This window comes from Anser anser, assembly GCF_964211835.1.
Source record: "Anser anser genome assembly, chromosome: 3".
Taxonomy (NCBI): Eukaryota; Metazoa; Chordata; class Aves; order Anseriformes; family Anatidae; genus Anser; species Anser anser.
This window is the reverse complement of record NC_139722.1, coordinates 73,221,949-73,237,212: the sequence shown is the minus strand read 5'-3', so window position 1 is coordinate 73,237,212 and position 15,264 is coordinate 73,221,949. Positions and strand designations below refer to the sequence as shown.

At 39.5% G+C, this 15,264-nt stretch overlaps 1 protein-coding gene across 8 annotated transcripts in view; it reads right to left on the bottom strand.

The window, feature by feature from the left end:
- MAP3K4 (mitogen-activated protein kinase kinase kinase 4) overlaps positions 1-15,264 on the bottom strand; it is a 74,981-nt gene that overhangs the window by 1,962 nt on the left and 57,755 nt on the right. For 6 of the 8 annotated variants that reach the window (XM_083830264.1, XM_083830266.1, XM_083830265.1 and 3 more), the window contains 7 exons: positions 14,270-14,370; positions 12,714-12,794; positions 11,057-11,248; positions 10,304-10,374; positions 8,013-8,129; positions 6,502-6,661; positions 429-551 (listed from right to left, as the gene is read on the bottom strand). In XM_083830264.1, coding sequence (XP_083686390.1) covers positions 429-551; positions 6,502-6,661; positions 8,013-8,129; positions 10,304-10,374; positions 11,057-11,248; positions 12,714-12,794; positions 14,270-14,370 — 845 coding nt within the window. Of the gene's footprint in view, positions 1-428; positions 552-5,468; positions 5,581-6,501; positions 6,662-8,012; positions 8,130-10,303; positions 10,375-11,056; positions 11,249-12,713; positions 12,795-14,269; positions 14,371-15,264 lie in introns of all 8 variants that reach the window. The other 2 variants (XR_014582033.1, XR_014582034.1) reach the window with 1 other exon arrangement.

The window sequence follows — 15,264 nt, the reverse complement described above, 5'->3', positions numbered from 1 at the left end:
GGTTTTCTTGCTAAGTTCTGTCTGGCTTTGGCTTCTTGTTCTTTCACACATTTGCAGTGTAACTTGTTCAGTTTGAAAAATGGTGAAGTTCCAGTACAGTATGTGCTTTCACTTATTTTCCTTTTTTAAAACAATAGATTAACCAGGTGTTCAGTAAGAACAGTACTGTTTCACTAAGGCTATAGAGAAAGGCAAAACCCCAGAAAACAAAAGATCCAGAAGCTTTATAGTTAACCAGACAAGTAACATTTTCCAGTTGCAACATTCACTGATTTTTTTTTTTGCCTTCTGGATGTAAAGCACATCTAACCAGCCAAAGTAAAATGAGGTTTCTCTGAACCACGTTGTTTTACCAGTCCAGACTTTTGACAGAGGTATTTTCTCTTATGGCAGCTTGACAAGTTTCTGCCTAGCACATGCTTCCTCACCTGCAGTACCCAAAGTGCTGTTCACTTCTCCAGGCATTGTCTGGGTGTTGTTCTTCAGTTTCACTGAGCAGCCAAAGTCTCCTAGTTTAATCAGTCCAGATGAGGTAAGAAAGATGTTGGCTCCTATGAAACACAAAGAAAAACAGTAACGCTCGTTAAACCAATGCTTGAGGACAGGCATTAAGGCATGAGGACTTCTCAACGTGATACAGTACTGGAAGTTACACAGTAGGTAATAGCTGAGTTCACACTTGTATCTTTACCTGTGGATTAAGTGTGGAATATGACACCATTAGAGATGTTCCCCAAAGGGTATGTTACCATTAGACAACTGGATTTTGATGGGTTTCAGTTAACACTAAACATACTGGAAGATGACAACAAGAAATGTTCAAAGCACAAAGCACTACAGCAGGGAAACTCATCAGCTTTTCACATATGCTCATTATGAGAAAACTCCTCCAGAAATTTATGAATTCCAGTGTTTATCCCTGTGAGTGTTGCACTGCAAAAAAACATGTGTCCTTAAGGAGCTTTGTGGCAGAGGCTATTGATGCGAACCTCCCAGTATCCATCTTTTCAGTTCTGCTGGGTCAAGACAGGTGATACAATACAGCTGGGTCATCACAGCAGACTTAAAAGCTAAGCTTATAGCATTTGTTTATTACATATCCCACCAAATGCCCACTCCTATTTTGCTCTACTTCCAGAATAATTTCTGGAGGAGGGCTACCATTACAGTATCTGGCTACACTGCCAGCTTGCACCAGGAAAAGTTCCCCTAGCAGAGCTGAAATTCTCCAAGGGAAACGTGCAGCAGGCTTTAAGTTACTTGCTCTACACAACACTGCAAAATAAGCCAAGCAGCTTTGATAACCAGTGGTCTTCTTTCGTTCAACATCCCGCCAAAACACAGGCAACAGAAAACAGAGCAGAAGGAGCTCACTGTACAGGTCAGGCCAAATCCTGGGTTCTGCAAGTGCTGCAATGAGACCACAAGTAGGTTGCAAGTCACCTGGCAGAGATGCAGCTTGAGCTGTGATTTCTCTTACAGAAGGATGGATGGTATGCACAGAACAAAACTGCCTGCTTACGCTGCGAGTAGGCAAATGCAAGGACTTCGTTACACACAGCATTTTCCCATGTCACATAAAAGATTCTTTAAAAAAATGCCTCATTTGAATGTAACCTTTCAAAAGAAGTTTCTCACTTTTGTTTCACCTTTAACATGGGTCAGTGCAGGAATTGTTGGCTGTTCCTCCTTTCTATTATGTTCTCTTAATTAATGACTTTTTCCAGTTAGCTTGGCTGGGCACCTCCAAGATATTTACAGAAAACAGAGTCCTCAAAAAGCTCAAGTCAAAGAAGGCAGTGCAGGTCAATGATGCCAAAACTACCCAGTTCTCAAAGGACTTCCCTTTCAGCTATGAGAATGCTTGATAACAGAAGCAAAATGTATGTAGTCCGAGAGGTGTTACACATAACTGCATTAAAGGGAGGAGAGAAATCATTAACAGAAATAAACTCCAACCTTTGGTTACTGTAAGCCTTTTACAGGTTCTGAAAGGAGAACTAACTTTCAGTAAATACAACTCTTCTAGACATTGTGTCTGCACATTTTCCAGTCCTGGCATTCTCAAGATCAGAATTCTTTCTGCTGGCAAACCACAGATCCCAGCCAGGGACATGGATTTCCAGAGTCAACCTGGACCCTGCAATCTACGTGTGTAACACACACATAAGACGATCCGTCAGCTCCTTGAATAAAACAACCTGCCATCACACTAAAGCAGTACAAGAAGGCAGCTCAATGGGATGCTAAATATAAGCACTGCAATAGATGACTGACATTTATAGGTACCAGCAGCTTTTTCCTTCAAACAACTGCCCACAGCTTGTCTTTTTTGGATGATTTTCAAGCAATTACTTAACATATAGCAAATGGGTACACTTAGCCCCAAAGAGCATAGGAAAAACAGGCATCACTAGCAAATATTTTACAAGGATGGCTTTGGAAACTTAGGTTCTGGTTCCCCAAGAAAGCAAGTTGCCTGCAAATTTCATGAAAGACTACAGAGTAGCTTCTGAAGCTACTGAAGTGGGTAGAAAGGGCCAGAGCTAAAAGTCAAGATCTTTTTTTCTGACTGAATCTAAAATTATTGTGATAACTTGATTTAATGCAATTTAGAACCAACTTGTAAGGCCTTTCAGTCCAAATCTGTCCTCCTCCAAAGAAAAAAAAGGTAATGACAATTTTTAGCATAAAGTTTACTGTGAAAGCTCCTGTGAATTCTTCTGCGAACACCCCGAACTGTCAAATGCAGTGAAATAATGAACCTAAATTTCAAACTTTCACCAGAAAGAAAGAGCCAGAACTTGAAGATGTATTGCTGACATTTTCCATCAGCTGAATGAGGCTTCCACTGATGTGTTGTCTGCTGGAGCCTCTGTTTTGTAAGCCATTTGCCTACGTTTTAGAGAACAAGACCAAGCTCTAGCAGGAATTTTTAGAAAGGGTCTCCCTATTAGAAGGAAATTCCACAGAATCCAGCAGGACCTGAGTAAGAGAAAGGGAAAGAGAAGAACAGTACTTTGAGGATACACGATCCTTTTTAGCCTTGACAGCGTGATTGGAAACATAACAAAATTCCTACCATATCTGCATGGTTAATAAGAGAAATAAAACCAGAGACTATGGCTAAAACAACAAAAAGGCACAGTGTCTTCTTTCCTCCACATTCGGTATTGAAAGCAGCCCTATGGGAGTACTTGGTAGAGGGCAAGAGGTAGCAAAATACTGCTGCCATTTACACCACAAGACCTTTTGGGCAGACTGCAAACACAGAGCAAATACCAGAAATGGTACTCTTGCTAGAGAGAACAGTAGCTATGACCCAAAGTGTTTAAACTCAAGTTTAGTGCACAGTATCTGTGTGCCAAGACAGTCCCATGCTGACCCCAGTGAAAACTGACACTAGTGTGACATTCCAGAGATGCTGCTCTCAGTACTGGGAGTCCAAGGAGCAGAACCAAAATCCCCACGATGAATGTGGCACAGTTCCACAAACGGGGGCAGCTCGTAGCCACTCCTCAGTACTTAAGCAGCGCAACAGCCAAATTCATTGAAGAAACAACTTGGTTTGGGCCAAATGCACTCTTCAATAATATGCCCTGCTCTCCCAAAGAGAAAGCACCAGGCATGACCTTAGTGATTAATTTTTCTCAATTCAGCACTTCTGAGACCACACTTGGAGTGATCTGTATTGTTTTGGGGCTCCCCAGTACAAGACAGACGGTATAATGCGGCAAGCCCAGCCCAGAGGCATCAAGATGGTCAGAGGGCTGCTACATGGGATGCACAAAGAGGGGCTGAGAGGTGGGGTTGTTTAGCTTGAAGAAGAGGAGGCTGGGGGGGGGGGGTTATTGCTGTTTTCAACTGTGTAACTGTATCATGAAGATGGAAACAGAATTTTCCCCAGAGGCACACACTGAAAGGATACGGGGCAATGGACACAAATAGCAATGCTTGCAAGTTCCAGGGAGGTATCAGGAAAAAGTTTTTCACAATGGGAACAGCAGAGGGGCCCAGGGAAGAGGAAATCTCCATCCCTGGAGATATGCATAACTCAGATAGACAAGGTCCTGAGCAGTCTGATCTAACTTGACATTGGATCTGATATTGAGCTTGGCCCTGCTTTGAGCAGAGTGCTCAACCAGAGATGTCCTGAGGTTCTCTTCAGCATTAAATATTTCATCCTTCTCCATTATTCAGCAAACAGCTTTCTTGCAAAAAGAGAAGTCATCGTAACTGAGGAATCTGGTCTCAGCCACAGGGGTTAAAACATAGTAGGCAGGATAGAGATTTTTTTTAAAAAAGTATCCAAAAAAGACTTGATCGCCTGCTACATACTCCACCAGCTACTTTATACATGGATGCAGGCCAACTAAAAGCAGTGCAGTCAACTGCAACCAATGCTACTCTTAGCTTTCTCTTGCAGCCACAGGTTGCAGAAGGATTCCCAGCAGCTGTGTCTTGCTACAACTTTTACACTTGCAGAACTGGATGCCACAACCACACCAGGACAATGGTGGCACCTGTGGGCACTACTAACCAAATGACCTAATTTTTGAGCGCAAGGTACTTGCACATGCCAACTGTAGGATACAGATATAAACAATTACTCTTAAGAATTGGTTGGTTATCTGATGCTGAAAGAAACAGATCCACAGTGACTTTTGGCAAACTGGCCATGAGAGATCTAGCGTGATCTGTCAGTGAGATTCCCATAGAAAAGCAGTTTTAACACAGTCTGAATGACATTTCGTCATTCCCCCCCATCAGAAAAATAAGAGCACTTGACTATGTAAGAGAAAATCTAGCATTATGCTAAAAGTAAAAACAGAGTTTTCTTTACTGCTGTTAGCCTGAGAACTTGGGGATTCAATCTTAGCATAAAAAGAGACAGGGAGCAAGAGACATGCAATGTAACATCAGGCATCCTTTACAAAAACACCCTCTCCGCAGTCTGTCTTCAAATTCTGTCATTAAGTTTAGGGAAGGTCTATACACAGATGTGTCTGCAGTTACCCCTGTCTGTAGCTGTTATTACTCCCAAGGAATACCCCAACATTTGGTATGAGGAACCTGTTGTGACAGAAATGCCCTCAGATAACACAGCATTACAGTTCTGTTAAACAGCTCCTCTGTGCACTTCTCTGATGAGAGGAAGACCTATTCAGAAACATATCCAGAAATCAGCAATGACATGGAGCAGCACCAAAGAAATCCCTATCAGTCAGCCTTGGATTTTGATCACGAGCTTCCAGGAGAGCGCAATCCAGCTAAGCAGAACCTGGATATGGAATGATCGAGTAAAGGGCAAGGAAGGCACTGTGAAAAGCACGGAGGGAAATCCACAACTGGAGAGAAACCTTTGGTCAGGAAGGAGAACCAGAAAAGGCAAGACTGCTGGGCAACGGGTGTGAGGGAGAGTGTTTTCTAGGAAAAAAAAAGCCAAAACTGACTCAAGAGTGGCCTACCTGGGTGGGAGGCCTCTGGATCGTAGATAGTTCTTTTCCCAAATGAGAAGCACGAGGCCAAAGGACCAAGAGCAACTGGGAACCTCCTACACTGCTGCGATGATTCAAAACCCTGTGAGCAAGAGGGACATAGAAACCCAGCATCGTTGGGTTGCACTGCCTGGTCATAAAATGAGCATAAAATGAGTGGGGCATAGTGTGCATTGTTTCCCCTACCATCTGTTACGTTTCTGCCATAGGTGAGCAAAATATGTCAGATTAAAAAAAGAAAAAAAAAACAACAAACAAGATAACTAGACATGGAGGATGTTCTTGGTAGGTGCAGGAAAAGAAAAATGAATGTGAAATGCAGACTGACACCGTGTGCCTTAAGCAAATGCCAAAACCAACCACCCTTCAGTTATTGTTGTTCCAATTTGCTCATTTTGTAAGCAAAAGCTGAGAGCCAGGCATGAGTAGATAAATGTATGGCAAAAAAACAGAACACTGGTAAGAGTTTTACCATATCTATTTAACTCCTTTTACCAAGACTTTTATTACTACGCTTAATCAAACATTTGTCTGAAAGCCTGAAACTCTTCCGCAAAATGGGAATCACACGGAGAAGTTCTGCTGAACCACTCTAGCACAGTACACTGCCTGTCAGCTCCCAGAAAATGCCATTGCTTCTTGCACAGATGAGAAAAACAGTATTACATAACTCAGTATTAGTGCTAGAAATACAAGGACCAAAATTTGAGTTTGGATGAACCCCCACAACAATCCTAACAACCTCTACAAGAGCTATATAAATCATGGGCACAATTTATGAGTTTGCAATGCCATCTGTGAACATTTTTATGTTCTGCACTTAAAAAGGAGCGTTTAACTAGCTGACAACTTGTAAATTGAAAATCGAAAAATGTGTGAAAGATTTTATACTCAACTGTTGTATAGATAATGTGTGCTTAATCTGAAAAACGTCCCCCATCCCTGCCCCACACCCCCATCTACAACACTGAAACAACAACATTACCTTTTTGGTTAACGTTACCTTTAATGTCTCGATGAACAATACCATGTTCATGTAGTACATTGATAGCAATCGTGATTTGCTTTGAGTAGAGCCTAATGACATGCTCCTGAAGGCCCAGTTTTGACACTTCCTCCAGAGTGCCCTCATCACAGTACTCCATGAAGATGTACATTTCTTCCTGTTGTGGGAACCAAACCGGATTTCATTGGTTTTAATTTTTTTTTTTAAACACTGCATTAGGACAAAGGTTTTCTTCCATCCTTCACTGTTTGTGAAAGAGCAAGTTCTAGTGGAGGTACCTTTTACCATGGAATCTCTAATTAAGCATCTCTTCAGAGCTCTATTCTCTTAAGCATACTTCATCCTAATATTCTATTGCACAGCTGTGGAAAATCTCTTTCACATCTGTATCCTTTATATGCAAATGACAGTGTTTGGTGGTATTATATATGCTACTTTGGAATCTACCAAACAGCACTTGGGAAATCTTCTATGTACATTAAGCAGAAATACTAAAATAGGCTTTGCATATTTAGCAAAAAGTTAAAGAGATCCTCCCCCCCTCCCCTTTCCCAGTTCCTGCACTATCACGTGTTAATTGCTTAGGGAAGGCAAGTTTTTTTGTTGTTGTCTGTGCCTCAGACAAGCATGCCAACTCTAACTCACTTCAAGGAAAACTTTGGTTCTTGTTCCCTTTCTTTCTCTCTCTCCAAGCCCATTTTGGAAGTTTCAGCCAATTGCAGCCAGGTTTAATACAAAAGATGGCAGACATTGAACTTTTAGAACTAGCCTGAGAAACCAATGACCCAGTGGCACAGACACCCAAAGTTGTGTCCCCGAGTAAAGAAATGCAGACAGAAAGCAGCCTTTGTCCCCTTCCAAAATAGCAAAGGGTAAGCGAATCAACACATTCATACTGATCAAGTCAGTCAAGAGCACACACCACTTTCCAGCTAGATACCCAGCATCCTGTTTCCTCCCAGGGAACAGGTAGACAGACACAGGAAGGACCTGAGTCTTGAGGGGACTGGGGAGGGGAGGGTATATGGAAATCGGAGAGTAAGAGAAAGTCAGGTATCTCAGCACACAACTGTGGGATCCAACTCTGTAAGACAACCAGGCTTCGTTAGTTCTGCTGCTCAAGCAAGAAAACTTCGCTGCTAACAGTGAAGAGTTTTAGACAGGCTGTCTAGTCTTTATCTGCATACAAAAGTTATCAAAAAGTACAACATCTTTGCATTTGGAGCAGTCAGACAGAGTTGCAGCACACAATAGCTCCAGCATTACTCACTCTATTCACTTACTGTAAGCCTTCTCTGTTTATGTACCAATTTCAACAAATTTCTGCAAACTGTGTTTTAGAGAGATCTCAACATTGATAGGAAAGACGGCTTCTTGTAATTCAAAGAGATATCCAGACAATTAAGTTAAACGAGAGTGTTCTGAAGTAAAACCTCCAATGATCCAAAGCTTCTTAGAATTCTCTCCCAACCCTAGACACAACCTCCCAGTAAGTGATGTTTGCTTACCCTATGGAGCTCCACGCCAAAATACCGAACCAAATTAGGGTGTTTGATGCCTTCAAAAATCTTCAGTTCATCAGCTGTTTCCTTGATGGTTTTGTGATCATTAGGTTGAAATCTTATCTACAAGAAAAATTTTCATTATTTGGCTGTTATTAAGTTTCAAATTGCTACGGAACAACAACAACAAAAAATTAAGAAAGCAGCTAAAAGCTTTTTTTTTTTTTGGAAATAGTATCATCACACAAAAAGTTACAAAATTCCACCCCTTCACCCCCAAACTAAACAAAAAAGAACCCCAAATCGTTTTTGGAAAATTACATACACGTGATGATTTATAAACTTGATAAGGGGAAAATACTATTACTTAAATATTACAGGTGTGGACACATATATATGCATCTCTTTGGAGCTTGCCTTCTAGCTTATATGTGGTAGGTAGATGCAATACAGGAGGATCTGAAAACAACATGAATGAGAGCTGTCATTCAAGAAAGACTAATTGTCAGGTATTTCATCAAAGGAGACTAAGGGGTTTTCTTTGAGGGGTTTCTTTGCAAACATATGATCAAGGAGGTTTTGATTAAAGGAAGATGGTTTCATTAGTTCTACAATATGCTGTGATGGGTTTTTCTTGGAGGAAAAAAAATAGCAATCTTCTCGAAAACTGATTTAAGGCTTCTGTTCGCACAAAGATAAGCAAAATGCTCACTAACTTATGGGGGATGTTATTTTTACTATTCTGGTAGAAAGCAGAAATTTCGTTGAGTACAGGACAACTGCTACATAAATAAATGCATATATTTTACCTTTTTTTTTTTTTGCTAGGATGTTTGATTGTTTTGTTCTGTACAGCAATTCCAGTATATCATTTGTACTCAAACGGTGATAAAATTAAATACATGGAGGTTATAAAAAAAAGTGACCAATGACATTAAAGTATTTTACATATTTCCTAACACTCCAAAGTTGCACTACTGTTGCACTACATTTGTAGTAAACCTTTTCCACTATCATTTTAGAGACATTCATGACACTGTGGTTAAGACAGTGAAGTCTTGAAGAAATCTCAGAAGATGGGGAAATGCAATGTTTTCAACCAGTTTAAAAACAAACAAAAAACCTTCTTCTGAGATACTCCTAAGGAAACCCAGAAGAGCTTTTTCTTGGAAGTTGCACTTTGCATTTAAGCCCACAATGGGGGCAAAAAAGTGTTTCTTGGTGGAATACTTACAGCAAGTTAAAAAGTACTACAGCATACTGGGTATTAGCCTATTAAGGAAGTGTCTGTCAAGCAAGGTCCATTTAATTTTCTTCAATTTCTAAAATCCCCCTAATGAGAGCACACATGCTAATCTGCAAAAAGCACCTGCATCTGGAAAGCAACTTTGAATTCCAGACACAGAGAGCTACGAATAATGTGGAAAATGTTACTTTGGCAGCAGCTGGAAAAACACTTTTGAGTGTTGGTATTAGTTAGTCAGTGAATGACTACTGGACAAGAAGTTAAGCACAATCCCAGCCTTGCTTTTCCATACTTTTGTGAGCTCATATACATATTATGCATGTGGAGGAACTACCTCATAAAAATGTAACTGCTCTCGCATCAAACTGCTGACACGGTAACTGTTATGAATGCTTGATGATCCTGGTTGTAAGATGTGGAAATGCAGTAAAATTAAACAGTACAAATATTTTAAAAACCAAGGTGTTGTAGGGAAAAAAGGATCTCTACACCTACACAGCTTTACTCATTTCTACACAGAAAATTAGGTTTTCTGTACCCACCAGGTTAGTCAACAGTTTTGTGACTCAGCCTAGCTCACTTAAACTACACTTAAACTAAAGAGGCTGAAAAAAAATCTGATGTGACACTTCCTATATTTTTCTCTAAAAAATGAGGAAAAAGAGAATTAAATGTGAGATGAAATACTGTAAAGTAAAACAATTTGTGTACCTTTTTCTAATCAGAAAACTCTAAAATAATTTAAGATCTCTTCATGGGAGTTCACACATATTAAGCAAGTATTCATTCAACATCCTTGTGAGATTACCCGGTATCCATTTTACATACTTTTAAGTTGAAACTTTTAAACTGTAAGAAAAAGCTTGAACAACTTGAGGAAGAACAAGTGATAATTAGCAGTTGTGTCTACATGAAGAAACAATTTGTCTTCCCATTCTTTTTGAGCTAGCTAACAACAATGTTCAGAAAACCTTAATGCCCAACAACTCCTGTATATGTGGTTTGGAAAAAAAGCAAGGGCAGCAGTGATTCTTGTATAGTAAATACTCACTTCTTTCATGGCCATCAGCTCTCCAGTGTCAACACTGATACAGGTATAGACCTTCCCATATTGGCCTTCACCTGCAGAGGTAAAATAAAAAAAAAATTAATTACCCCACATTCAATAAGTGACACATACATCAACCACAGTAAATAGACACAGCACTGAAAGCTCACCTTGCCAACTTTATTTAGGTGTATTTTCATTTAAAATGTCAAGTACCTTTTAACCTGTAACACCTAATGAAACATTTATAGTCCTGAATTCAGCATCATGTTTTCACTCCAGTAAAAGGTTAATCTGAAAGAAAAATCCTCATGAGTATGAGGATTTTCCCACAAACCCTGAACCAGAGAGGAAATAATAGTCATATGTGGGAAGCAACAACATCATTGGTGAATAAAACAAATCCCAAAGTTTGTGCTCATTTCCATTCACATCTGTGGTTCTTTCAAGAGCAGAACTCATCAAACCTTTTCTAGGGTTGAACACGCAGAGGAATTGCAGGATCATACACAAGTAATCATCCTAACCAAATCTTTGTACTCCTTTGTTTCTTATTACTTGACCAATGAAAACTTCACTGAAGTTCTACATGAAGGACATCCTAGCTGCCACTGTATTTTGTATTTCAACATCCTGATTTCAGTAAAGCTGGTATTACCTACACAAAGATGCAAGATTTCAAAATATAGTCTTAGATTTCCTTCAAAAAATAATCTTGGTACCTTAGCCTTATAAATGAATGTGTAACAAACTTACCGATTTTGTTTCCTCTCTGCCACTTGAAAGTCACTTTTCTCAAACCCACATGCATGACATTATCATATGATTTTGGTGTGTCACAAACTTGGCCAATGATGTTCTTCCTCCTCATCTCCCTGTATCTCCTTTCTTCAAACAACTGAACAGACTTTTGAACAGCTTCAATTGGTGCTTGCTTTGAAACAGTGTCTAAAAGAAGAGTGATGAACAATTTCCTTGATTGAGAAATATTCTGTTTGTATATTTTATTTTGTTACCTTTTGATATCACATCAAGTGACTTGACTTAGACGACAACTATTTTGTGAGTCAAATTTAAGACGTAGCAAAAGAATAAAACATTTTAGCAATCACATATGAAACTAAAGGAAAATGAGAATCCTGGTACTTTTCTACTCATCTCTTAATTGATTCAAGGAAATCAAATGTATGAAAAACATTGATTTTTTTTTTTCCATATTTGACCTGTAATTAATCACAGATAGATAGTGGAAATATGTCAGAGCCATTAGGAGTTACCAAGGACAGAGGGGCAGTTAAGTTTTTACTCTCTAGAATTGTAAATTTCTCTTATTTCGAAGATTCAAGGTATTACATAACTCCAGCTTTAAAGTGTAATCATGGAACTGAATCCTTGTCAGTGAGGCTAGAAAAAATTTCAGGAAAGCATTAACTTATCCCCTCCTTGTAAACAATCAAAATTACACATCTGTCACTCTTGAGAGACAGTAGTTTAACCTTCTTCTAACAGCCTCTGAAATGTGGAGATAGTGAAATACCCCCAAATGATATATTCTACTGCCTATAATTAATACCACTTCATCTACACTAAATCTGCCTCCCAGCAGTTTTTAATCCTTGTCTTATTCACAGTGGATAGTAAGAGCAGTTCCCTTTGCAGCAGTCTTTTAGAAATTTTGTTTGTCCCTAATTCATCTTTTCCTTCCAGATTAAACAAACTCAATTTCTTCAGTATTTATGCTCCAAACAAACAATAAGCCTTCTAGATTTCTGAAGTTTTTCCTGTGTTCTCATCATTGTGAGTCACATCGAGTGAGTTCACATCCTGAGTCACATCACTGAGAGATCAACTTTTTATGCGAAAGAAAACTTTTTCATAATGTTTCATGAGGTTCTAGCTTGCCATAATATATGCACGTAAGTTGTGTATATATCTGCACATACAATATAGGAGTCTTAGAAGTAATCAAGTCACTTTAAGTTACGTGAAAATAAACAGCAGGACAGAAGCGAGGGGCCCATAAGAGCCTTGAATTTGGGAAATGGTGTACGATCACCCAAAACAAGAAAACCCCATATGGAGGAGAAACCTTAGGAAGTGCTTCCTACAGTCACACAACCAGGACAGGAAACTTCTGCAAGTCCTATACCAATAACTGTTTGCATTTTGCAATGGTAGGACAACACTACTCACATCTTTAGGTGACTTGAAAAAAAAAAAAAATTATGAAGTTTAATTACTCCCACATCAGATGGTGCACATTGTGATTTTGCTAGCAGTATCTCCTATCTGCAAGCAGATTTTTATTTCCCCTTTCTAAAAACAAAGCTGTGAAAACCTTTTCCAATCAGCATTAAGATTCAGTCTTTTAATACAGCGCTAGTTTAAGAAACGCCAAATTATAGTAGCCTACCTTTGGTCTGGTTGATTAAAGTTCTGAGCTCCCAGCTCCGCCGGGATGAGCCAATAGAATCTCCTTTTGGATATGATGGTTCTGTAGAAATAATACTTTTAGCATAAAAGTTGCTTTATCTCATATTAAAGATTATGCAACTATATTCAGCAGAAGCTGAGATCTTACATACCAGGATTAATACACCCTACAAGTATGTAAGGCAACCACATAGCAATATATGGTCTTGAATTTAAAAATGACTTCTCTTTAGAAAATAGATTATGAATGCTATTCTAAAATAGGATTTAATTTATATACCAAGAGATATCTCCTTCCACACCTGTGGAAGCACTTCAAGTCAGGGCACTCAGAATCAAATGTGGGATACGGGTCAGTAGGAAAGCAAACTTCTAAGTTGCCTCAGAAAAAGACCTGTATCATTCCAATCTAAGCCAGTTTCTTTTTCATACATATACATTATAAAAGGATTAAATATATGACAAACAATATTTTCAACATCTTAAAACAAAACAAAACACGCCTCCTAGTATATGTTTCTAAGACATATATTTGTAGAAATCTGCTTCATTTTGCAGAATGACCACAGGATCACTCTGTTTTGTTTGCAATTCCATACTTCTTTCTAATTTGCACAGAACACACCATCTTAGAAGAGGAGGCTCGTGGGGATCTTATCAATATGTAAAAATAACTGAAGGGAGGGTGCGAAATAGGTGGAGCCAGGCTCATTTCAGTGGAGCCCAGTGACAAGACAAGAGGCAACGGGCACAACCTGCAACACAGGAGGTCCCCTCTGAACATCAGGAAGCATTTCTGTACTGGGCAGGTGGCACAGGTTGCCCAGGGAGGTTGTGGGTTCTCCTCCTTGGAGATCTTCAAAAGCCACGTGGACACGGTCCTGAGTAACCTGCTTTAGGTGGCCTTGCTTGAGCAGGGAGGTTGGACCAGATGACCTCCAGAGCTTCCTGCCAACCTCAGCCAGTCTGTTATTCTGTAATCAAGGTATGTGACTCTGTTTCAAGGTATTTATTGGAATAAATACCATACATACAAGGATTGAGTAAACCTGAAGGAGGAGACTTGATCGGGACAAAGTCACCCACCCTGACATTTCATCCTGGATTCAAATAGCAGCAAGCATCTGTAACATGAATACTGCAGTGGCAGTGAAAGAATTGGACAGGGAACTTTTCACTGTCCTGATGGGTCCAATTAATATCTCATTAACAACACTTAGAAATTTACTCTCTAATGGGATATATAAATCAGCAATCATGGTACTTATTTAGCTTTGAATAATGTAACTTAGTAAGACACCAGGAAATTCCTTCAGTTACAATTCAGAAACAATATGGAAGGCAAGAGAACAGTGGATATGTCTGAAAACAGAAGAACTTACTCTGAAAAAAGTAAGTCTGAAAGTTAGAAATCTAATATGTTTAAATGGGAGAGGTGAAAAAAAATGGAAAGGGTAAGAACTGGTAACAGATAAATATGTTAATGACAAAAATCACCAGCATATCCAGATCACAATCTAACATTGTGACAATCACCTTCTCGCTCTTCAGTGGGACTGGAGTGACGACTAAGGGATCTGAACTGCAACTCTGCTGCTATTGAAGCCAGTCGATCATTTTCAGGGACACTGGAACCCCTGTTAAATAGAGCCATTGCACTAATTAACTCAGCATTGCACTAAATAATTACCAATGACAATTTAACTGCAGTTTGAAAAACTATGAAGTCTAGGACATGAACCATGAAAGGAACATGAAAGAAGAACTGATGCTGAGAGGCAAACTGAAAACCCCTCATAAACAATTTTTTCCCCAAATGAAGACTTCTTACATAATTTTAGCTATGTCACCCTATCTATGAAAAAGATATGTCCATCTAGCTGCAGCTAGCTGCTGCACGACGTGGCTGGTGCCAGGGTTGGATACAAAACCAGAAGTGATTCAGCTTGATGATAAATTGAGGCACATTATCAGATGAAAGATGCTAACTGAATTCATATGCTTCTAGTGCATGGCAAGTACAAAGTCACAACCCATAGTCACTAAGTCAAAAATACTAGGAAGAGCCACAGCTCAGCAGACAGGAAGAAGTACAGTGTTAAATGACAGCAGCTTGATTGTTTGTGCTCCTAGTAGTAGCCCAGGCCCTACCTTCTCCAGAAAGCAGAGTACAATTAGATGACTCAGAATAAGATCCAGATGAACGTGCATGCTGAACAGAAAGGGAAACAGTAGTGAGAGAAATGAGTCTTAAACCTTTAAGTCTTCAGGCACCTTTTTCCAGCTACCAAGACACTGATCAAGCCACCCAGGTTTTACAGCCTTAAATCCCTCACAGATGTCTTTCTGCACTAAGTCCCTTTTGCACAAGGCTCCCTTTCATTTCTTAAAGCATGGTGGGGAAGAGCTGTGACTAACACCTCCAAATGTTTTAGAGGTATGAGCTAAACATTACTGGAAAATGGGGAAAGTCGCTAAACACTTCACTGGCATTTAAAAACTACAAAAAGATGACAGATACTTGGGATCAC